This window comes from Chlorocebus sabaeus, chromosome 14 (assembly GCF_047675955.1).
Source record: "Chlorocebus sabaeus isolate Y175 chromosome 14, mChlSab1.0.hap1, whole genome shotgun sequence".
Classification (NCBI taxonomy): Eukaryota; Metazoa; Chordata; class Mammalia; order Primates; family Cercopithecidae; genus Chlorocebus; species Chlorocebus sabaeus.
The window spans coordinates 94,006,263-94,032,102 of record NC_132917.1 but is presented as its reverse complement, the minus strand read 5'-3'; the positions used below and the strand labels follow the sequence as shown (position 1 = coordinate 94,032,102).

Here is a 25,840-nt window from a genome sequence, read left to right as displayed (position 1 = left end):
GGGTGCCCAAACAAAACACACTTTTCTTCTTCCCCTAAGGGTAAACTGACTTGTTAAAAGCTTCTAAATCAGGGAATGAACACTTAAAAAGAGTAGCTCTTTAAAGGGCGGTAAGCCCAGGGAAAGGAACTATGACATCAGCGTCACCTGGTATCCCATCTACCCAGAGATTTTGTTTTCTCCCAGTTTAGTTCAAAAACTAATTTTAAGACTTTTTACAGATTTGTTAGAAACATTTGTGTGACACAGGTACAATCAAAGTAAATTTTGTATGATTGGCTGTATTCAGAGGCCATGCCTGACATCCTAAAAGTTTCCTGTTCATCAGGCTTCGTGCTTCTCCGCCAGGGCTTCCTACAGCAGTTCCTCCCTTTGTGGGATTGTTGTTAAATTCACTTGGGAAGGGGCTGGGGTCAGAGAAGATGAGGCAAGAGATTTTAGAGAAATTGGCAAAAACTCTTCAAAGTGTTCACTTTTAAGTGCTTTTATAGAGCTCTGAATCAGTCTCAGTTTTACTGGCTTTTTACAAAAACAAAACAGGAAGTTATGTTCCTTATTATTGCAAAATCCTATTATCATAGGTTTTTACATATTTTGTTCTGGTGAAAACGTAATACGTGTGTTTAATTGTGAGTACAGTGTGCCCGTTTTTACAGTAAGTTAGCATAAGTTACACGTGAATAGTGGTGGAAATCCAAGAATTTTATCTCGTTTCCTGTACACGTTACTGAACTGTTAGCCTCTGAGTGTAATGCTTTCCTGGTGGCACATGGAGAATATAATCTTCCTAATGCATAATGGGATCTTTTGACAACTCACATTTTTGTTCTCCTTCAATTTTGGCTGTCACATGGCTTTTAATGGTTTCATTAGTACACAGATGAATGTACTGGGTGTGAATGTTAGTGACAGCTTAATGAAAGGGCAGTCCTCCCTCTCTCTTCTCCTTTCAGAAATGCCTTTGCTCTTAGACCCAAAAACATTTTTTTCTCTCCATGTGGTGTTTGCAGACTTGAGCTCATCTTGATTGGATGCATTAATATTGAGACAAAACATGCAATTATGCTTTCCTTTGGCCCTGGGGTAGCCCTTCTGAAGACAGCTGTCTGTATCATCGTACCTGCTTTCATAGAAACCAACTCATTCAAGTTTCTTGGGGTTTCGCTTATTTGGCTTTGAATGGGATAGCCATTTCACCTCATATTTTTAGATAATGTTTGAAAGTTATATAGGAATTTTTACCTTGTAGTAAGATCAGAATGATTATTTTACTGAAAAACTAAATTGTTATAATTATGTTTCAAGCCTATTTCTTTGGCAGGATTTTCCATTTTCTTGTGAGTAGCTTCTTGAAATGGAAGTCTATATGAATGGGTTGGAATGAATTCAGCAATTCTGAATCTCCAGTTTTGAAAAAGGAAATTTTATTCTATATCTCGTATTCTTTCACCAGAGTTATGTAGAAGACTGTGCCACTCTAACCTTTAATACGTGGCTGTAGTTCTTGAAGTCAGGGAGCTCCCAGAAACGTGAAAGAGTGTGTGCGATGGGCTTGCCTCTGGAGACTTATCTTTGGAACTTTCCCAGTGATCCACGGACCACAGTGTGATTTTTGTTTTGTTTGTTTTGACGCAGCTTCCAGGAGGCAGGCTGAACCTGCAGATATGCGCCCGGAGATACGGATCGCCCAAGAGTTGCGGCGAATCGGAGACGAGTTTAACGCTTACTATGCAAGGAGGGTAATGATGTTTTCTTTACCCCCTTTTCTGCCCACGCCCTCCCCTTCCACACTGTATTTTTTAAACAACACAAAGTGACTTGTTATAACTACATGCTAATTCTGGAAATGAATACTGTTGCCTAGTTGTGACCTTTCATTGTTTCTCCTTTCCCATTTTTCATTTGTTTTATGATTGAGTTTAAGTAATGGCACTTAAATAATACAGTAGGAGGCAGCAAAGGAATTTTATGAGCAGACTTTAAAACAATGCTAAAATAGGGATTATTTATAGACTTTGAGATAGTCTCACCTAAATATTATTAACATAGGTTTCAATCGATGTAGTGTGTTTCTGTACTCCCCTTGTGCGTTTTAGGTCAAAGTTAAAGGCAATTTTTTTTTTTTTTTTTTTTTTTTGAGACGGAGTCTAGCTCTGTTGCCCAGGCTGGAGTGCAGTGGCGCAATCTCGGCTCAATGCAAGCTCCGCCTCCCGGGTTCACGCCATTCTCCTGCCTCAGCCTCCCAAGTAGCTGGGACTACAGGCGCCTGCCACCGCGCCCGGCTAATTTTTTCTATTTTTTTGTAGAGACGGGGTTTCACCATGGTCTCGATCTCCTGACCTTGTGATCCGCCCGCCTCGGCCTCCCAAAGGCAATTTTTAAACAACATCTTTTGTCACTTAGCGCATGGGAGCGATCCCAGCACTCATGTAAAAGGCTCTCCTGCAATTTGCAGGGTGACCTGAGTAAGAGCATGGAGCCATTGCCCTTGCAGAGCCCATTGTTGTCTTTGGACATTTAATTGTTGAAATGTATTAGGAGGCCACTCATCAATAGCCTGTAATTTGGGCTATAAAAACTTTATATTATGGATAATTGACTGCCACTTATTTTGAGCTGTGTTCTTGATTTTTAAAAAAATTTTAGCCTGTATCATCATCTGTAGTTAGTAGAAGCAGTGTTTTTTTGTTTGTTTTACCTGGGGGCAATATAGGTGACCATTTGGACACCTTTTTCACATGGGAGACTTTTGTTTGTTTTTGAGACGGAGTCTTGCTCTGTCACTAGGCTTAAGTGCAGTGGCGCAATCTCAGCTCACTGCAACCTCCGCCTCCCAGGTTCAAGCAATTTTCCTGCCTCAGCCTCTTGAGTAGCTGGGATTACAGGTGCCCGCAGCCACACCCAGCTAGTTTTGTATTTTTAGTTGAGACAGGGTTTCACCATGTTGGCCAGGATGGTCTCGATTTCCTGACTTCGTGATCTGCCTGCCTTGGCCTCCCAAAGTGCTGGGATTACAGGCCTGAGCCTCTGCGCCCGGCCACGTGGGGGAGGTTTTTAAATGTGTAGACCTTGACGCCAGGAGTTAGTACTGTTGGGAACACCTGTGACTGCTTCCGCTAAAGGGTGCACTAGCAAAAGTGTGATATAGGGTATTTACTTGTTCACAAAGTTTTAAACACCTCATATAAAGGTGTTAATTCAGTTGCTTTATCCAAAAGGAAGACACTAATTCTTATTTTGTGGAAAATGTTATAGTTGTTAATATCATTTATTCTTAACCCTTCTCTTCTAGCTCTATTTTTTTTTTTCCTGGACATTGTTGTTTCATATAAGTACCTCTTAAAGTTTTTTTTTTTAATCTGTTTTCTCTTGTAGGGGAGGTCATGCTTAGTTCATTGTTGCTAAGTAAATAGATTTTACCTTTGAATTATTATTTTTCTGCCTTTATACAATGTTTTTTAGGCTTCTTTTAGACAAATAGACATTTTCCCATTACAAAGGACACTTTCAGTTCTTCAGTATGGAATTTCTGTAAGAGTCAAGGATGTTTTAAAACACACATCGGATCTTCCTACCTTTCTGTGGGGGTGTTTGAGGAGCGTGCTGTAGTAATGATTCTGTTGTGAAATGGGAAGTGTGACATTGATGGACTTAAGAATTTCTTAAAATACTGTCTTTAGTTGGCAAAACTCCTGGCATCTTCCACCTGACATAAACCAGTTCACAGAACATGTGTTCCTTTCCAGCCTAAATCTGAAATGTAGCTTTTTTGGAAGTTTGGTTGGTTTTATAACTTGTCACTGAAGTAACCATTCCCTCCAGTTCCTCTGCCTTGGTTTACCTAAAGAGATTCTGGTGTTCCTGTGTGTGACTGGACGTGGCTGTCTCTTGGTTGACTAGGAAGAACTGGTGAGAAGTGGGACCACAGTGTATTCAGGATGGAAGTGGGGAGGACATGAGTCCCTTTAAGAGGATGATAGGTGAATACACTCAAGTCCCGATTCTGGGATTGTGTCCAGAATCCAACAGGATAGATCATTTCTGGTGGGTACGGAGACATCTCTGAACCTAGGCAGTGAACTGACCATCCCCTGGGCCTGTCTCCTTCCCATCTGGAAGGGGCTTTGTAGACACTCTCGGGGCAGGATCTGCCCTAGATGGGGCTGCCTGAGAGAGAACGGCGGCAGTAGGCCTTGCCTGGTGCCCACATGTCCCCCTGCTGCCAGGAGCTCTGGGTACTGAGATAAGCTCGCAAGGATTCTGTTAGAGATTTTGACTACAGAGCTAGATGTGTTCAAGGATATTATGCAGGTTTCTCTTTAAACCATGCAATATGAATGCATGACTCCACAAGGCTTTCCTGTGGGCCTGCCCAGATGCACCTGGTGAATGCACCTCCATGGCTGCCATGAGTGGTCAGTGACAAGACATGGGCTAAGGCTGGCGTGGGGACTGGAGTGCATCCCAGTCTCCAGCCATCCTCTTGCGAAGCTGTCAAGGTGGGAAGTAGTTTGAGTCACATGCAGATGAAACCTAGGCTGCTGGGTTGTCTTTGTTACCTTGCCTCTCTGTTGAGGATGTGATAGCAGCACCTTAACAGGTTCATAGCCTGCCTCCCCTCCTCTTCTCCCAATGTCATTTCACAGTTTAATGTTTAAGATGGTCATGTCTGTGTTTCCAGTAAGAAGCAACCTATTGTTCCATGCTTTTGGTAAAAGAAATTTGTCTGATTGCAGTATTTACAAGGTTTTGTCATTGTGCATATTCTTTTGCATATCTTAAAAATATTAGTGCAAAAATACAGTCACAAGTAATTAAAGGACTTCAGCTTTCTTAGTAGGCTGGGATATTGGGGGGCAGGAGTAGGGATAGATTCTAGGTTATAACGCAATTTTTCTAAAACAAAGATAAATATATTCAGATTTTATAAATAGCTCATAACACAAGGCCGGACACGGTGGCTCACACCTGTAATCCCAGCACTTTGGGAGGGCGAGGTGGGTGGATCACCTGAGGTCAGGAATTCAAGACCAGCCTGGCCAAGATGGTGAAGCCCCGTCTCTACTAAAAATACAAAAAATTAGCTGGGCGTGGTGGTGGGCGCCTGTAATCCCAGCTACTCGGGAGGCTGAGGCAGGAGAATCACTTGAACCCAGGAGACGGAGGTTGCAGTGAACTGAGATTGCGCCATTGTAGTCCAGTGAAACTCCGTCTAAAAAAAAAATAGTTCAAAACACTGGATAATACTCTGGATAGTGACACAGTGATCTTCAAAGCCACAGACACCCGTCTTGATACTTGTTAGATTAAAAACAGTCCATTGTCTGGAATCACACTTAATGGTCCATTGTTAAATATTGGGGGCAGAAATCTGGGAAGGTAATGGGAGGCCGTTTTGGGAAATAATGAATTCAAATTACCTGCTGTCTTCACAAGGGAATTATCCTCTCTTGGCAAGCAGTGTACCTCACTGCGCTGCTTTCGGATGGATATTAACCTTTTAAATACTGACTCTTTATTTGCTTAATGCTATTACAATGCCTTGTCTAAAGTGTTAGTCTTTTATTGCCATGAGCCTTGCGAAGCCTGACAGGATATTTTCCCGTTTTTCCAGTTAGAGAAATAGAGGAAGTTGTCGTGTAGTTGTCATGTATTCAGTCCACTTAAGGGCAGTGGGGAAGCGTTTGAGACGGAGCTGTGGAGGCTGAATCCTTGAAGGAGGAGGTGAGAGAGGCACAGGTGAGCGCGAAGTCCCAGTGCATGTCCCCTCTTCTCTCCCGATGCAGTGTCATTCCCAGCTGACCCTGCCGGGCTGAACGGCCTGGCCCCTCTGTTCAGTCGGAGTTTTACTACTACAGTGGATTTTGGTAACTTCATTTTGAAATAATTTCAGACTTACAAAAATGTTGCAAGAATGACACAAAGAACCACCCTTTTATATCTGCCCCATTTGTTTTCATGTTTTTCCTCTTTGTACACGTGTACAGTTTATTTCAGAATAAACTACAGACATGATACTGCTTTTCCTACACTAAAAATACTTCAGTATGTATTTCCCAAAAATAAGAGTAATCCCTTGTGTAACCACAGTGTAATTATCATAATTCACAAATAGTTTTACAGAACTATTATCTGATCTGTGGACCTTATTCAAATGTTACCACTTGTCCCAACAGTGCCCTTCTCAGGAAAAAAAAAAAAAAGAAAAAATGTATTTTCTGGCCCAAGAGCCAATGTAGGATCATGCATTGAATTCAAGTGTCTTACCTCTGGCTCCGTTAATTTGGAACCATCCTCTGTCTTTGTCTTTTATGACAGTGACATTTTTGAAGGATCAGGGCAGTTGTAATTTACAGACTCCCTGAATTTGATTTATCTGATATTTCTGCATGATGAGACTCACACTTTGCATTTCTGACAGGAGCACTCCAGAGGTGATGTGTCCTTAGTGTGGCACAGCAGGAGGCACATGATGTCCATTTGTCCTGTTACTGATGAGGTTCACTTTGATCCAAGGTGGTGTCTTCCACTGTGAAGTTAGTACTTTTCCATTTGTAATATGACAGAGCTTGTAAAGGACGAAGAGCTTTCCTTTCTCTCTCATATAATTATTTAGTATACCAACTTGGATTCATGGATTCCTGTTTTATTCAATGGGCTACAATGCGTTACTCTCAATGTTTATTTTGATGCTCAGATTCTTAAAGATTTGGCAGGAGGCACCAGTAGTGCAGGCACAGGAAGAACCAGTTGTGGGACAAAGCCCAGGGGCTGTGAAGGTCATGGAGCTCTTAAAAGGCATTTGTTGCTGAATGAACTATGGCCAGAGGGCCACTGACGCTCACAGCTCTTCCTATGCAGGTCTGCTGTGCGGGGCGCTCTCTCAGACTCCAAGCTTTGAGACTCCTAGTGGAGAGTAGGGAGGCTATTGGTAAAGACTAGGTAGCACAGGGATGTTAGTGGGCATGGAGGGAAGAGAGGTTCTCTGAGAAGCTAAATCTTTATTTTGGAATTTGTGAGAAAGTGAGCAGCTTGCCTTTACCTGAGTGGTGCAGTATTTGTATTTCTGCAGCCTGCACCTTCTCTTCCTCGTGAGTGTGTCAGCCCCAGACAGCCAGACTGTTCTTCAGTAGCCGTGGCCAGTTTCTTTCATCACCCAAACTGTGTGAGTGCATGTGCTGGTTCATCTGCTGGACACAGTGCCAGCAAGGATAGATTGCGATCCTCTGTAGGTGTGGAACAGAGGTACTGGAAGGGTAGTGTCTACTTGGGTGGCAGTCTTGACCATGGGCCGGGGCTGCGATCCGAAGCCCTTAGAATGTAAAAATGCTTGCTCTTGGAATAACTGGAGCCATTCTGCAACCAGCATGCCTCCCTCTTTCCCCTCCACCACCCGTAATACTGAAGCTGGAGTTGTTTTCCTTCTGTGGCTTCTAGGTTCTTCGCAGTCAGGTTGTCCAGCTCAAGTCACTCCATGTGCAGGAGCACTGCTCTTGGCTAACTGTGACCTGGGCGTGTCCTGGTGGTGTGCTGCAGTGGACAGCAGCACATGAAGCTGCTCTCCAGATGAGGCCAGCAGTGAATGAAAACCCTTTCACTGTTTGATCACAAGAAACAGTGATCTTTTGTTTACACTGCCTACTTCCTACTCTGTCCAGGGCATGTGCAGACATGAATTGATTGAAGTGCATGTAGACCAAAATCTAGCCCTGAATCAGACAAAGTAGAGTTGAGAAGGTGGCTCGCAGACTGGTTTTGATGGAAAGAATTTAATGTGTCATTACATTAGCATTTTCCTATACTATATATGAATTTGAAATACTTATATGCTCTCCTTCTTGAGAAGTGAAATCCCCAGTGCTATCTCATTCTTGTTTTTATAAATGGTAGTCATTCTTCTGTGAATAATGTACAAAGGCAAGGACTAAAGTTTAGCCTGCTTGTTGGTAATTGCACAAACTGAACACAAACCCAAATGTGTGGTCTCAGCGTACTTTGGAGGTCTTCATTAATTGAATGTTGGAGTTTAGTAAAAGAAGTTGCTTTCTGTTACTGGCTGTGAAAAGAATCGTGGAAATCTGCACATCAGATATTAAATTCAAATTAGACCTAACTCATGTAATGATAGGTTGCCCCACACTTCACTCACATGAGTTTATAGAATGCCAATTTTCATAACAAAAGCAGTCATGAGGACCTTAGATAAGCTTAGATAAGCTCCTCATGTACCTGCCGTTGATCAGTGGCACAGTTTTCAGGTTCAGCAAGAGTTTTCCTTAGAGCTGCAGGAGGCAGCTCAGTGTTTGGGTTTAGGAGCCTTCCTTGCCTGTCTTAGACCACCCCATTTCCATCCCACAAGTACAATGGCCAGAGGTGGTGAGCTCCTTGGTTCTTCCCTCAGACTTTCGGGAGCACATGTGGCTGGGATTGTGTGGACTATGGATTGCTGGTTTTCCAAACAAGCATGTTCTGTTACTCGTTGAAGCCAGAGTGTGATCTCATAGGAAAACATGAAGCGTGGGGACTTTGGGGTCAGACCTAGAACCCTGGCTCTACCCTTAACCTTTAGGAGGTCCATTTCCTGGTCTATCCCTTAGGCATGTAGTGAAGATTAAGTAAGAACATTTAGAGATGGAGCTAGAAAATTTGTATTATCATCTGTTATCATAAGTCTGTTTCCTCTCACTTTGAACTGTAATTGAAACATTTTTCCATGGGTCTTTGGCATTTAGAAAGGGAGATGCCAGGAACTCTGTTCACCTGTCTTATCTTTTAAATACTCTGGAACTGCTTTTTAAATGAGTTGTGTGGTTGACCCTACTGCACATGCTGTGTCTGGGTGTAGGCAAATGTGAGATGAGGCTGAGGCACTGGTGTGTGTTTAAATGGCTGGGTGGGCATTGGGCTAGAGGACTTGTGCTTGTTTGCACCACGTGTGAGTGCTCATCTGTTTGGCAGGTGCCTACACCTGCAGGGCTGCCTGGCTGCTCTGGATCGAGGCCATGTACACGTAACCATGAGGAAGAAGATGCAGGTGCCTGGAAGGGGACTTCAGGAGGTCTAACTGGGGTTTTGTTTTGTTTTTTTTAAATCTCTCGAGGAGGAAATGAAGATGCACACAAACTAAGACTTGGCCCTGCTGCAGACGCTCAAAAATAATAAGCTTCTCGTATCATCCTTCACTAGACTTCTACCACCTGAAACAAAGTGGAGAGGTTTTAGTTGTGGTTAAACTATATTACATCTCACTTAGCTTTTTTCTGAGGCTGGAACATTTTGGAACAGTGTGTTTCTTCTCTGAATCTAATATTCCAACTACTGGTGCCTCACACAGATGTCAGAACAATCTGTGTCTTCTCTGTGGTTGGCCATAGAACAGTGACGACTTCCGAAGTGGCAGGAATAGTGACGACTTCCGAAGTGGCAGGCGGGAGTCATTCCCCCCTTTAGCCAGCATCAGGTCTGGAGTCTGACAAGCTAGAGACCTACCAAGTAGAGGGCTATGCTGCGCTGCCTGAAGAGCCTCAGTGCACAGCCTCACCCCAGCATTCGCTGGAGAAGAGATTTGTCTCACAAGAAGCCTTAACTATCATAATTTCTTTGAAATGGTGTATCAAAAATAGGATAAAAGTTTGGCTTATGCAAATGTAGTTTTTATCTGACTTCTGAAGACCACATTGTCACCATAGCAAATCAGCTGCAGCACCCATAGCTTTGCAGCACTGGAGGAGAGAGTGCTCTACTGGTTTGGGGTGAAGGTACCATGCATCTGGGAGGGAACTTCCCAGTGCCCTTTCCCCAGCTGTGGTGACATCAAAGTGCAGTAGGCATAAGCTATGCAAATATCCCTGTTGCCTTGGTGATGAACAGAAAGTGGATTTGGTGTTGGGCAGTATTGTAGCAATCTCCTCTGACACCTGAAAACAGCATGCATATGGAACCAGCGCTGAAATACCAGCTCAGCTGCCGTTTGACTGTGGTGGTTGGTCTGAAAGTGGAGAGAGACCGGATCTTCCTGAAGAGCTCCACATGATGCTGACTATGTGCTGGGCCTTTTTCTCTCTGACCTCTGTGTCACTCGGTTGCCAGTTAAAATGCTGTTTAGACTGCTGGGTTATGAATGGGTAGTGGGGTGGTAGTTCTAACAGAATCAGGGGGGTGACTCCTAGTCCTCTGTCCCACCCTGCCACCTCAGTGTCCCTAAAGATGCCGTGACAGCCCCTGGGTATTCCCAGGCTCCTGGATGTCCATCCCAGGCCCTCTCTTCTGCAGCCTGTGGGGATCAGACACCAACCAGAGAGAGACTGCTTCCTCAGTTACCTGAGCCTGGAACAGGGATTCCCTCTGTCCTTCCCGGTCTCACAGTCCAAAATTCAGCCTCCTATTATATATTATATATAATATATAATAATATATAGTGTATGTATAAATATTTATATATAAAAGATAACTTTCAGGGCACCCTATGCATTTAGTGTTGAAATTCTGAAAGAAACAAGTTTTTGAGTAAGTTAAATTTCTCTGCATCTCAGAGTTGTATAGGTATACCTTGTTTTTGAATACTTCTTAGAATTAGGAATTGAGCTTGCTTTGATATGACGATGAAATTGTTTTTCCCTTGTTACTTTGACTGCCAGGAAACTCTTAACTGTGGCTGTCTTACAGCATATCTCACCCCTGGTTCCCAGGATAACTCCTTGATGTCATGTCTGATCTCAGCCTTTTTTTAAATTGTGTTATGCACTTTTGTGCTTTTTTAATTTAAGTCCCCCCTTGAGCGATGCTCTGTCTAGGTCTGTGATGTACTTACTGAGTCCTTTGGCCCAGTGGGTGCCAACCCTGCCTTTGGAGTGTGGATGAGTGGGCTGTATTCTGAGCTGCATTGTGGGAATCATTTAGTGATTCTCAGTTCTCACTCCAGAACCTCTGTGACCTCAGCTTAGCCTGAAACAAGGCCCCCCTGCCGGTCTGAGGAGCAGCGGGCCCTTCCTGGCACAGGCACAGGCACGGGGACAGGGCATGCGAAGAGGGAAGGTGCGGGCCTGAAAGCCCTCGTTTAACTTCTGTCCTGCTTCTGGCATTCCATCTTCATGTGGACCGAGAGTACCCGTCCTGTCCTGCCACTGTCTTGCACTACCTTTTGAGTCACTTGCTTGACCAACTCTGTAGTCACTGGCTGCAAAACAGCATAGGGAATGCTCCCCTGGCACTCAGGGTTGTTGTGGGGACTGAAGAGCACGGGCTAGGTTATTTCATTTGTGGTGGCCATGGCAATTCTTCCATCCCCAAGCTTGGGCACACAAAGTCCAAAGGCCTGGAGTGCCCTACGCAGCTTTTCAAAGAATTGACTCCTCTCACTGTTGGGGAGTGAAGCTGAATCCAAAGCTGCATTCTATAGGTGTCTGGTGTTCAGCCTGACCAGTTCCCTGGAGCCAGGGCCTCTTTTCTTTTCCAAGCATCTGCTTCCCTGGACTGAGCAAGAGAGTGTTGTTCTGTGATTATTTTGGCATTAGAATGTCATTAAATTCCCTGACACTTGATTGGTCATCTCAAGTGTAAATTGAAGATGCTCCTGCCCTGCACTCAATGTTCCTCGCTGCAGTGGCAGTGCCAGCCCCTGGCAAGGCAGCAGGAACCCCACGCTAGGGCATTCCTGTGGCTCAGCTCCTCCCCAGTTGCCACCCAGATGAGCTTGTGCCATCTGGTGTCAGGGGGACGTGTGAAGAACTATTTAGGAGTTCCCTGTCGAATGCTCGACACCATCTCAAAGGGCATTGTTCATGTCTTCAGAGAAAGACTGTCTAAGTCTATGCTGAGGAAACTTGTAGAGACCGAATCCTACGCATTTACACTCAGAGGGCACAGTCTATGGAGGAGCAGTCCTGCAACTTGGCATAATTTTTCCTTCTAACTTATGATAAATATTTATCCACTACTTAGATTATCTTTACTGAACTGCTGGCCCCTTCTGCCTGTTGGCCTTGCTGCCTCTGCCCAGCTTCTCTCTCCACCTGCACTGCCCATTCTCCTCTTGTCCTTCCAAGAAATTCTCCTCTTCCTTTGGGGCTCGATGTGGGGATTCACCCTCGTGCCTTCCTGCCCTGGCTCCCCCATTTCCTCTCTGGCCAGGTTTTTTCTCCCTCTCATTTTATATGCCTCTATATTGTCCTTACTTTATTATCTTGTTTACTATTTTGTGCTGGCGACACAGCTATTACCACCAGACCTAGTGGGTACACAGACACGTGCCTTGAAGTTGGGCCCCCACCTGATGCCGGTCAGCATCAAGGCCACTGGAGCCCCTTGCCCTGAGAGGAGCAGGGGCTGTCAGGAACTGGTTCCTGGCGGGACATACAAGGTTGTGAATGTTGAAGGAGTCATCTTCTGGACACATGGGATGGCCACAAAAGGCAGTTACCTCCAGGTAACCCAGTCCTCATATAGCTCTTGATTTAGACTATGAAGATTACAGTACCTAACTGAGTGGGGCCCTCCTCTTTGTGCACTTGTGATTGTGTGTATGTGTATCTGTGTAGAGAAAGAGTGAGAGAGGAGAGAACTGTAATATATGGTCACTTCAATTGTAACTTACTAGCCAATTTGGTCTTTAAAAATAATCTCCTTCACCCAAATGAGTTATTATATCTTCCTAAAGTATTTTTGCAATTTATATTAAAACAGAGTTATCCAACCCTGTAAGAAGGATTGTTTTCACTTAAAGGGTGACAGACTGAGAATTATAGATAAGCATCAGTGAAAGGGTGGATTAGTCAGTTAGGGCTGCTGTGCAGAGTTCCAGAGACTGGGTGGCTCACACAATAGGAATTTATTTTTCTCAGTTCTGGAGGCTGGAAGTCTGTGATCATGGTGCAGACTTAGCCTCCAGACCTGTAGATGCCGTCATCCCGTGTCTTCACGTGGTCTACCCCAGTGGGTTTCTGTGTCCTGATTGTCTAAGAACACCTTGGATTAGAGCCCACCCCACAGTGACCTCATTTTAACTTAATCACCTTATTGATGACCCTGTCTCCACTTACAGTCACAGTCTGAGGTCCAGGGGGTTAGAACTGCAACAGATGAATTGAGGGGACACAGTTTACAGTTCAGCCCATAAAGAGGAGGACACCCAGAAGTTTCAGGAGGGAGTGGAGCATCTTCCCTGTTTGTATTTATTTTAATAGTTTTTTTAAAAAACGCTTTTAATCAGGAAAGACAGTGTGTCTTTTTTATATTACCCAGTTTGGGAGTGGCAGAACTTAAATGCACTTGTGATACACAGATGTCTCTTCCACCTGATTAAGAACCACTGTAGCAGACGCAGACTTATTGGACTCTAGGCGGGAGGCCAGCTCTGCAGACACAGCAGGTCTCAGGAAGACGGTCCAGGCGTGGCTGCTAATGCTCCTTTTATGGGTGTGTTTATTGTCGTAGCCCACATTAGATGCGAGGGACCACTCACACTGCAAGTGACAGCTCCTGGCTCAGTCATACTTGCCTTTAACTGGCAGCTCCCCAACAATACAGAGATTGTTGTTTTTAGTCCTGACTTTCCAATTCCATTTTGGATGTGCTACCCTGGCCAGAAGCCTCTGGGTGTGCCCTTACTTTGACCTTTCACCAGTGCATTCCGTCTTAGGGGGCTTTCTCTAATCGCATCAAACTCCCTCCTGACCCCTTACACCACCCCAAAACCAAAGGCCCTGGTTTAGGAGCTGAATTGTAGCAGCCGCTCCTCACGTATCTAGATCGCAAGGAGATTTCACTGGAGCTGGCTGAAGCTGTTGGCGCTTTGAGCAGCATTGAGCCATCAGTCTTAGTTCTGCGTCTTCGCCCCACTGCAGCTTTTGGCCACTTGCCCCAGTTTAGTGTCACCAGGCCCTGACCATAAGCCGCAGTAATTTTTATGGCTGCAGGTATTAAGAGGGCAGCCAGTCTGCAGAGGTAGGGGCTGCCCATCCTCCAGCTGTCTTTTGCAGTATGGGCATACGCTTCAAGCCAACAGCAGCTCCAGCCGGCCGTGCCAGCTGTCAAATGCTTTCTGGGCTGGCACAGCTCTTTGAATCCGTGGTAATGGCTTCCTCTGTTGAATGTCGTCCAAAAGCAATTGCTTGTCAACTTAAAAGCGTGTGCCATGTTGTCATGCCCGCCGTCTGAGAGGGCAGGCATCCCCGCACCCTTGCAGACTGCGATGCTTTAGCATCTTCTCACGAGTCAGAGATTGGGTGTAACTTTTGCCAAAATTTCCTGCATTTTCCCCACCCTGTCCAGCATGTCTTTGAATACCCCATAACCTTTACATTTGAGATGAAAGCGGAACTCTAAAAACTTGGAAAGATTCTCTCGTGAGGTGACTTCTGCTTAAGCTTGGTCACAGCCTCCTGCTGTCCTCCAAGAGTGGACAGAAGGTTTCTTCCCTTGGACGCTGCCAGTGCTGGAATATGTAACTTAGCAAGTGTCAGCAGCTGGAGTCTGCTCTTCACGTTGACCCAGCCCCCTCATGGGTGTCCTGTTGACTGTGGACACCCAGTCAGCCCCATTTTCTGGCCACACCGAGCATGGCAATGACACCAGGTTGGCACACAACTTCCCTGCCTGGATTGATTACTTAGCCCATCATAGCATACACTTTCTTCATTTTAGTAAGTTGTGGTTTTATTTTGAATAAGTCTCTTTCAACCTATTAATATTAGTCTACACTAAAATTAACCTTCCCCTAAATTATTCTCACACAGAGGCAGCAAAGTAATTTTGAAAGTTAAATCAAAACAAAGCAATCTTGTGTGTAAAACAGATAAAAATCACAGACTGTGGTTACAGAGTGCCTCTACAGGAATCGCTTACATAAAGCTGATTTCCTCCAATCTTGTTATGGAAGGAAAAGGGGAAATGCCCTGGCCTTATCACAATCCCATTCTGTCAAACAAGCGAGGCAGAGCTTGTGTAAACAGTGGAGCTGCAGCTGCAGCTGGTGTCTGTGGGGGCTGTTTGGGGTCTGAGGGGACAGTTGTCTCAGCCTGATTCATGGCCGGTGGTTCCCGCGACGGTGTGTTGGAGGCATTCCCCACTCAGTGAGAAGGGGGTTTGTGGAGAGACAGTCACGTAGCCCAGTCTCGTGTGGATTAGTCATTAAGAAATGTCCAGGGCAGATTTCAGACTTGAACAGCGAACCAGGTTGGTAGCTCATGGCGTTGAGGTTGATGTGTTGTGTTGCCGCTGCCTTTGGCAACTTTGAATTTATACCTTGCACTTACCCACAAGATGGATTAGAACCTGAAAGCGGGCGCTGTGGAAGACCTGAGGACGCTGAAAGCATTGAATAAGCTGGTGATTTCCTTTTGAACAGTTCCTCAGCTTGTAACAAACATAGGCTGGTCACTGGCACAGAGGCTTTTGTATGTTCTGGATTGCTCTTTCCTCCCCACACCGAGAGGGTAGGAGGATGGGGGTTGACAGTGCCTGTGTCTGTGACCATGGGCACCCCTCTGGGTCACAGTGTTTATCGTAGCCAAGCAGCCAGAGGCACAGTGGTGCATCACTGCATGACTTTGCTTAGCTTCTTAGGGCAGATTACTCCAAATCACTGGTTTCTCAAATAAATTACAGCTACCAGAAATTCACCCCTGAGGGAATCTGCAGCATATTTGAATGTCAATTAACTTGGGTGGTAAGATAGTTGCTTTACATTCTCTTTGAGTTTTTCAAACATTCTTTTGGGTGCTTTTTTTTTTTTTCTATTTTAAGGAGTAAATCATTGGTATGCCTGCCCTTTATGTAGGGATGTCTTCCCCTTTGCAGGGAAATGAAAACAAGTTTTCTTCACAGTCTCAGGGAGGAATCGTGCTTTGTGATACAGTGCTCGTGAAGAGGTGCCTTTCATAGTGTTTAAGCTGGGATTGGTTGTTCACATAAATATGGGCTCCCTCCCCTCCCCACTCCCAAATTAGGGAGAAACTAAGAAGCTTTCCTTTTGTTGTTTCAGGTATTTTTGAATAATTACCAAGCAGCCGAAGACCACCCACAAATGGTTATCTTACGACTGTTGCGTTACATTGTCCGCCTGGTGTGGAGAATGCATTGACAGGTTCTTTGCGGAGCCGAGATACGTGCAGACATTTTGCTTGTTCGAACCAACAAGCCCCAGCACCGCGATCTCCTGGTGCCATTATTATGCAGCCAGCGGTTCTCTCGTGGAGGGGCAGGTGACGTGTTCAGAAGACACCGAGCTGGATGGGAACTTGACCTTTCTGTTCATCACCACACAGCAGAATTTCTAATGGAAGTTTCTTGTGAATGTAAAGGAGGGAGCATTCTTTGCTTTTTAATGTACAAACCATGGTTTTTTGGAACAGGATTTTGTGTAAGAATGGTGTTTACATGCAGTGTGTTTTCCCCATCACCTTCTTTAATAAGATTTTTCAAAAAGGAAATGGAAACTTTTTAATCAATTGTGAATAATTTTTGTATTAAAATTTTAAGAACCTATGGCCTATTCTCAGAGGATTATGTAAACCCTGCAGTGGAAACTGAGCCAGCTAACTTAAAAAGCTGCCTTAGTTTATTTTTAGAGATTACAGAATTTTTAAACAGGGAGAGGTGTGATATACTCCCTCCCTTCCCTACTATTGCCTCTTTGACCTTTTAAAATTATTTTTATTAATACCAAAAGAGTTCTTTTGAAATGGAACTGATTAAAAGGGCAGAGGGTCTGTTGTCACCTGCATTGATACGCCAGTCCCATTTGTAAATATTTACGTACCTTTATAAATTCAGTGGCATCTGTGGCAAAATTTCAGACTATTTTTGTGTCTTTCCTCATCACTTTTTGTGATGTACCTCCAGTCTGGACTCAGATGCATAGATTTGATCCAATGTATTTTCATGATAAAGTGAAACTGAGTCAGAACAAGAGTTAATATCCGCCTGTATCTTGCACAGTTCGAGCGATCTGTTATTAACTGGGAAGCATTTGGTGTTGGTGTTCATTCCATTTTGATGAGCATGTTATTGGGAAGTATTCTGAAGAGGCAATAGCAGTAATAGCAACAGACCTAAGTGCTACGCCCCTTTGTGCTGCTGGCTTTTCTGGTTGCAGGCTTTCCCATGTTCACAGGATGCACTGTCAGCATCAGGTCCCAGAGGGCCACCGTGTCCATTACAGCAGAGTCCAGCTGCGGCATCCAGCTCACACCTTCATGGGAATGGGCACAGGCCTGGGACAGGGCTTCTGATGGCCATTTGCTTGGCCTCCTGCATTTGAGTCCTCCTGCATTCAGTCCACTGGCCCCACTCCTTTAAATTCACTTTGAAACACAGGCTTCATCCCACTTCCACTAGCACCGTAGAAGAATTCTTCGCGGCAGAAGTCTGTTTTGTTCGTTCTTCCAGGACACTTGGATATTGTCAGGCCACTCGTGCCCCCAGCCCTGTAGTGAGTGTGCTCTTTCTCTGTGCCTGCTCCTTGTGAGTGCAATGGAAGGAAACCACACACTGGTCAGTCGTTTCAGAGGCAGCAGACACCCAGGGAGACACAGGAAAGAGTCAGGTTAGGGAGCAGTGAAATTGAGGAGGGAAGACAATTTTGTGAACTCTGCAACTCTTAAAATTTTTGAAAACTCCAATCATTAAACAGCTTTTAAAAGAAATAAGTAAATCTTCAAATGAATCAGCAGTGCCAGCATCTAGTGTTTTGCCCAATAGAAGAGCCAGCATGTTCACATTATTTAAATTAGGTGGAAAAATCTAAACACTTTTATCTTCATAATTTAAAATACATATATATATACACATATACACACACACATACACACACACACACATATATATATATGTATTGCATATTCACTTTTTCCTTTAGATAGAGATGATTTAATTCCAAATATTCTTTCTTTAAATAATTTCGTTTCCCCAAGAATCTCCTTGGGACTTTGACTTATTTTTAAAGCTGTGTTGGAGCTCAACTTGTTCCCTAATGTGTCTCGAGCCCATTTGTAGGGTTACACAAAGCCCACGGTTATGAGCGGTGGTAGGATTGCAGCCGTGGGCCTGCTGGACACACACACACACACCAAAGATATATTTGGTTCTGGGCGCCCCCTCCCAGGATCCCTGTACTCATGTGCCAGTCTCCTGACTAGAGCACTTTACTCTGTTTCCTCAGCTCTGCAGCCCCTGGGAGCACACACTGGGTGCAGCCCTGGGCCGGGCACGGGGGGCCCTGTCCTGCGCTGCCCAGGGGCTGTGTTCAACACACGAGCACGTTTCCCTTTGGCCTGGTGGCCTCCAGGCTGGATGTGGAAACAGTTCCTGAGGAAATTAGAGATTCTGTGAATTGTAGGAGTATTAAAGAACAGGCTGTTGGCACCAGAACTTAAAGCGATGACTGGATGTCTCTGTACTGTATGTATCTGGTTATCAAGATTCCTCTGCAGAAAGTATGCCTCCCGTGGGTATACGTTTTTACCTTTTTTAAAAAACGTTTTTGTAGAAAAAAGAATTAAATCCCCTTTTTGGAAACTTAATGCAGGTTTTGTGCCTTGACAACCTCTCCCCATGTGAGGTTTGTAAAAAGTGTCCTGTGACTTAACACAGAAACACAATCAACACACACAAAATAGCTTCGTGAGTGATTCTTCAGATGTCCTTCCCAGAAACCAGTTGATGAAGAATGTTGGGGGTGGGGGTTGTGGAGAAATCAAGTTTAAAATTCCTTCTGATTAAAAAATATAGTGGAATACAGTTGTCTGCCGTTCCCCTTCTTAATGTATATATTGTGAGTATTTATTAGATTAGTAGGTCATATTTTACTTATCAACTGAGCCAAATGTCTGTGTGCAATTGTGTTTCCTTTACCTTTCTTGTAAAATTTTGTACAGCATAAATTGAGTAAAAAAATCACTGTTTTTCTAAACTTTTTCGGAATCAAGGATTGTAAATATTGTAGATTCTTTTTCTGTGTGATGTGTCCTACTGTTTCATAATGCTGTAACTTGTAGAAATATTGTATATTTATTTTCTGCTTATTTAATGTCTTAATTTCTGAAAAGTGTTAACATCCCTGTCTCCCACACCCCTGCCATTCCATGAAGTTACCTCCTGAGAGGTGTAGGGGGTGACTGGAGAGCTCATTGCAGACCACATGGTCCTCCAGGGTGGCTCTCCAGCTTTGGGTCCTGGTATTTCCAGTCAAGTGGGTTTCAATTCTTGGGCTTTGCCGCCCTTATGATGTAGTGTTTGTGTGATGCCAGTGAGAAACTCAGTCTGGCAGCCTACAAAATTCTACTCCAAGAAATACCCAGCAACCTTCTGTTTGTTCCAAAGCAACTAGCTTCTCATGCAAGCAAATTTTGCTGACTCCAGGCTTTATCTTTAGGAAAACAAAAAAACCAAAGTATTATTAGCAGGTGGGAAAGATTTTTCTACTGAAAATGTATCCCTGACAACTCAGTGTTTAGAAAAAAGTTAAAATGTGCCACTTCCGGAGGTGCTGCATTGCAGTTGTTCAGGGCTAGGGCCGGGCAAGACCAGGGGACGGGTGGGACAGGTGGCTCCTGCCTCAGGACCACCTCCGGCCACTAACCCCTTGTGGACAACTGTGAATGGTTGGGTTTTCCCCCACCTGCTGTGCGACTTCCTGTGCTTGAGGCTGGACTAAATTGTCTTCAGGAGCTAATTTTAATTAACTGTACAGCCCTCCCCACGCCCCACCCATTTGGTCACCGCATTTGGTCAGTCTGCTTCTACAGGTCGATGCCCTCCTGATTCTCCATCTCCTTCAGGGGAGGTTGGGGCCCCACTGGACTGGGTGTCAAGATGTGAAAGCTCATGGAAGCTTTAAGGAGACTTCATGGTGGTTTCATGCAGGTGGTTCTGCCATCCCTGCTGATTTATCCTGGTTCCTGTGTGTGTCTACTCACACATGTGGAGGGCGGGGGGAACGTGTCTACACATGACACTAAATCAATTGGGGTCCACTTTAAACAGCATTGTGTGTAAGAAGCATCCTCAAGCTCCCAGCTAAGTAACTTGACTACTTTTATTTGGGAATTTGGGACTATAGAAGCTCATGTTTTATGTTCAGATTCTGTGACCACTAGTTACTGTATCAGAACTCTTCAGGTACCCACTTATAAATAGCACTGATCTGTTTGTATACTGATCCATCACTAACCTGTTTTCTAGGACCCAGCATATGTAGCATTTGTATTGCAGTTTCCCTGGCTTACTTGTGTTTTGCACTGATGAATTTTGACAGGGTAATTGCCACTTTACTTGTGCAATACTGCTGTAAATAACTGCAGATTTTTAAAGAATCTTTTATGTTAATTTTATAAAAATAAAACTTACAACTAGTTTTGGTGAGCTGTTTGATTTGTTTGCACAAAATGTCAGAGAAACAGCTGAAATTATATATGAACATGTACACGCCCACACATCTGCTGTTACCAGTCATAAAATGTAGCTGTGTGTAGCTCATATATTTTTGCGTGAAGACGAATCTGTTCAGTACATTTAAAAGCAAACCAGTCTTTAAAGTTTTGATGTGGCTGGTGCGACTGCTAGCAAAGTATTCTGCCTGCACAGTCAGATATGACTCAGCACTTGGGTGGGGAATTGTGGGGGCAGGGAAGTGTAGTAGGAGCCAACTCCTGATGAGTGATATGGCAGGTGCCCTGCCATCTTACCCCATCCACCCCATAGTAGAAAGTGCTTGTCTGCAGCACCTGCTCAGTGTCAAAGGGGTCACCCAAACATGCCTAGACCCTGGGTGTGAAATGACCAGGAACCAGTAAGTTCCCAGCTCCTGTCACGCAGGGTGGATGGGAATTGCCTTAGGAATGAGTGAAAGAAATTAAAGCCTGGTTTGGGGATACAGGTGATAAAATCCTAAAAAGTAAGTACTTAATTTGGCACTTTTTCCTCTAGTGCTGGAAAATTTCCCTATAGTGCTGGGAAAGTGAAAGACTCAGCTTTGTTTTAGACTAATAATCTGTTAATGCTTTCAATCAGGTGAGCAATACACGAATATGGTCTTGAATATTTATTTCAAATTGTATTTGTTTCACATCAAATTGTTCTGTTTTAATCCTACCTCCTCATTGAGGTAGGAGTTTGCATTTTTCCGGACCCTTAATCTGCTCTGTGTGTGTGTGTGTGTGTGTACTTACACAGCAATTTTGCTTTTCTGTAAGTGCCATAGCTCTGTATATGGTTCTGACTTAGCAATAGGTCACGTATCTTTCCATAGTGACTCCACTTCATGCTAACTACTGCAGCAAGCGCTAGAGCACAGGCATAGAGTTTGCTCACGGGTATCCCGCTCTTGTGGTACAGGGAGGTGGAAGATCAGCCTCAACAGACCCTGGAAGACACTGTCAAAGTGGCAGCTCCACTTCACACGACCCCTGGCAGCACGTAAGAACACCCACCTGCCCCCAGTGCTGTCAGACATGAGTGAGCTGGTGTCTGCCTGCTGGGTGAGGAGCAAGTGGTGCTCATTTGAATTTTTCTATCAGTGCAGTAGGATGATCTTTTCAGGCACTGGTGGCATTTGCCTGTTTTTCTGAAAGCTTTTGCTAATTTGGGGTTGAGTATTTTTTCTATTGATGATTAGCTCTTTATACATTCTGGACAAAAAAATCTCTTGTATGTTGGAAATACTTTTCCTTCAATCTGTTGCCTTTTTTCCCCAACCTTTTATTATGAAAACTTTCAAATATTCAGAAAAGTCAAGAGTTTTACAGAGAACACTGATGCACTCACTACCTAGCTTCTACCTTTACTTTTACTACTTTTGCATTGTAATGTATTCGTCTATTAATCCGGCTTATTTTTTGGTGCATTTCAAAGTAAGTTGTAGTCACCAGTACTCATCCCCAAATACTTCAGCATCATTTAGAGTTCATTAATTTTTTTATAAGTTTTTTCTCCAAAGATAAAATTTGCATAAAGTAAAACATACAAATCCTATGTGTGCATTTGCTAAATTTTGACCAAGGATACAGCTGTCTCTCAAATCCTTGTCAAGATAAAGAATACTACCGTAACTTCCAGAAAGTTATCTCCTTTCCAGGTAATCCCTCCTCTCCTGCCCCCACCGGTAACTTCTGTTCTGAGGTTCTTTTCCATCATAAATTAGTTTTACCTCTTCCTGAACTTCATATTAATGGAACCATACAGTATATGGTCTTTTGTGTTGTGTCTGGTTTCTTTTGCTCAGAATATGAGATCCACGTTACAATTATCAGTAATTTCTTCCTTTTCATTACTGAGTCGTAGTCTATTGTGTGAACAAACCAAGCTTTTGTCTATTGTCTTATTAATGAACACCTGAGTTCTTACCAGTTTGGGGCTATGATGAATAAATCTGCTGTGAATACTCTCATACAAAGCACATGAGTCTTTTTCTGTGAACATATGTTTTTAGTCTGCTGCATGTTTTTTAATTGCTTGTGGTGTACTTTATGTAGAAATTGTCATCTTACAAGTCAGATTTATCAATCTTGCTTAGGTTTCTGTATTTTGTATCTTGTTTAAGACAACTTCTCTATGCCAAAGTTTTAAATATATTTTCTTATGTTTTATTCATATAACCAGTACAGTTTGGGCTTTTTTTTTTTCACCTTAATCCACCTGGAATTTATTTTTGTAGTGATCCACAGTGTGAGTCTGACAATTTTTTTTTTTTTTACTATTGCTCTTATATTTTATTGAATGCTGTTTTTTTTCTCTATTTTTTAGTATTTGCATGGTGAGAATGAATTCATTTAATTGATTTTATATTTAAATATACAAATGCAAATTGTACATAGCAAAACGAAAGGAATTTTTAGTTCATTAGATTCTGTGTCATTGTATTGTACTGAATTTTCTCCTAATTTTGTAATTCTGAGGATGACCCACAACCCATCTTTTCTCAAACTCAAATACAGACATTACCCAAGACGCATTAATCAGAAACAATGACGTTTTTGTCTGGTTTGTATTTTCTTCTAGATGTCAAATTGACATGTAGGGATTAACATATCCACAAAACAAACTTTATCAAATGAGGCTGCCCATTTGTATATTCTGTCCTCTCTAATACATTATTTACATTTTGCTTTATTGATTTTTATTTAACATAATACTTTCAGTAGTGGTGGTGGCCTGTATGTACATGTATGTACATGCATGTGCTAAATGTACACATTTAATTACATATATGATTTATATTATATAATTATATAATTTATATAATTTAAATTTAATAATTATATTATTTATATAATTATATAACAATTTATATTATAAAGCTAATATAATTTATATTATATACTATAATTTATAAAATTTATATATAATACATTTTTATATAATATAAATATTATTAATACTAATAAATATTTCAAATGCTTTAAAATATTTGAAATAACCTACATTTAGAATTAGACTTAGATATCTAACCCTTATATAGGATTAGGCTTGGATATCCCAGGCATCCAAGTATAATCCTATATACAGGTTACATATTCAAATATTTTGAAGCATTACTTTGATTTTTACAACTCTGGTTAACTCTTCCTTTCTATGAGAGGATATGATGTAACCATTTTTACCCCACAGACAGCCAGCACTGTTGTCTTTTTGTCCACCAGCCTAAATTGATCCTTTGACAATATACCAAATTCTCATACATACAGTTCTGTATCTCAACTCTTGCCTTTTTCATTGATCCTTTTGTTTAATCTACATTATTTTAATTACAAGAGTTTTATCATCGTTTTGAATTTCTTGTCTTTATTTTTCAAAATCATCGTGGCTCTCACACTGTTTTTATGTGCATCTTAGAATTAGTTGAAGCTTTTCAGAAAGTTCTTTGGAGGTCTCATTTAGGATTACAATGACTCTTGATTTAGGGAAGAATTGCCATTTTTCCAGAAGTTTTCCAAGATGTATAATATTTTTATCCATCGATTACGTTTGGTTTTGGATGCTTTTAGTACACTTGATTTTTCTTCCTACCAATCCTGCACATTTCCTATTTGCTCTTTCTGGGAAAGAAGGGAGGATACCTCGCATCCAGGCCTTATCTTCACCACAGTTTCCCTTTGTGTGCCTGCCTCCCACTGCCCCTGGCACCTCTGAAACTTTCTCTCCCTGCCTGAGGTATCGCTGAGGGCAGGCCCGTGGCCTAATGCTTGGGTGATAAAACGCTCTTCCCAGCACTTTGACTCTGGAGCAAGCAAGGCAAGGAGGGGCCATTTGGAGGGCAGCGTCCTTGAAGCTGCAGAGCATGTTTGTGTTCTTGGCCACAGTAACCGGCCCCCCAGCCACCAGCACCCTGGGGTCCCTTCTCTGAGCTGCCTGCTGGACTATGCAATAGGCGCCCACCTTCCAGCATGTTCTCCTTGTGCTAAATTGGCCAGGGCTGGTTTCTGTCACTGGGAGCCAAAGCGGTGACTCATTCCTACCTGTCAGAAGGACCGAATACAAAGGTTGGATGAAGTCTTTTTAAGCAAGATGAATTAGAAGGTTTGGGGTGATGGGCTCATAGTGAAAATCTCCCCTGGCGAGACCAGAATGGGGTGTTAGGAGATGGGAAATAGAGAGGCAAAAGGTGGTCTCTAATCTTTTTGGGTAAATTCTACCACTTGCTGTTTTGTGTGTGTGTGTGTGTGTGTGTGTGTGTGTGTGTGTGTTTTTTCCTGGAAACTCTTATCTTTCCTGAGGCAACCCCTAAGTCCTTAGAAGACTGTATTACCAAGGAGAAGATACATTATAGAATGTTGAAGGCCTTTTTTTCTGGGCATGTTATAGAATGATTACGTGTATTACAGAAAAGGACCCAGGAAGGCATGATTATAATAACCACTCAGGCTCCAAACAGTAGATTTGGGAAGAGTTAGTCCTTACAATAACCCTTTATCCAATCGCTAAACAAGATCAAACTTGGCCCACCAGTCTTAAAAGACACCATCAAGATGTCATGTTTCATTGCAGATATCAGAGAGCTTATGCAACCCCATTACAAATATATTTTAGGTGGTCATTTTCCTAAAATCTTAATCTGAGTATTAAGGTCCCACCATATACTAGACACACAAGAGAATATCAAAATGCATAAAACCAGGGCCTGGTAAACAGGCCGCGTTCTTCAAGGTCTCACAATCAGTAAGCAAAAAGACCACAGTAAAATTCTCTAGTGCAGTTCCCAGGGAAAGAGCTGTTTCAGGAGCTTAGAGAAGTGAGAGTGGTGGGCGTACGGCTCCATGGGGTGTCTCACCCACTTCCCCCTCATCTCAGGGTCCCCTATAACGATGCCTATAATGACAGCTAACCTAGGTACTTGCTACGTGTGAAGCGCTCAAAGCATCTCATAATCCATTTTCATCTCAGAACAACAGCCCTTTGAGGCAGCTGCTATTACTACCCCAAGTGTCCAGACAGGAAAACCAAGTCACGAGGTGGTTAAGCCACTTGCCCAAGGGCATCAAGCTCCTCAATGGCAGAGCGAGGATGTGAGGCCAGGCAGTGTGGCTCTGCCAAAGCATGGACGTCTCACCACTCACCTGCTGCCTCGCAGGGCCCATCGGACCAGGAGCAGGAACAGGGGGCTGAGACCAGCCAGCCAAGGGTCTGCCCCAGACAGGATGCCTGTCCTTCAGCCTTGCCTCTGCATAGCTGCCAGCACTCTGGGGACTCATGACTCCTTGACCTGGTCCAGATCCGCCGTGAGAATGTGCACGCACAGGCCCAGGTCTCACTTACATCTCCGGCCACCAGGGCATTTCAGCTTTGCCAGTGGCTCTTCTTGCTGTGAGGTCCTAGTCCTGCATGGACTCTTTTGACCTATCTGGAGGGC

The 25,840-nt window shown here is 43.4% G+C and overlaps 1 protein-coding gene across 1 annotated transcript in view; it reads left to right on the top strand.

Moving 5' to 3' along the window:
- The window catches only part of BCL2L11 (BCL2 like 11), a 30,665-nt gene extending 25,059 nt beyond the window's left edge, over positions 1-5,606 (top strand). The window contains 2 exon segments of the mRNA XM_008008368.3: positions 1,636-1,811; positions 1,814-5,606. Of these exon segments, the coding sequence (XP_008006559.3) occupies positions 1,636-1,811; positions 1,814-1,864 (227 nt within the window). The 3' untranslated portion in view covers positions 1,865-5,606.
- The last annotated feature ends 20,234 nt before the right edge of the window (positions 5,607-25,840 follow it).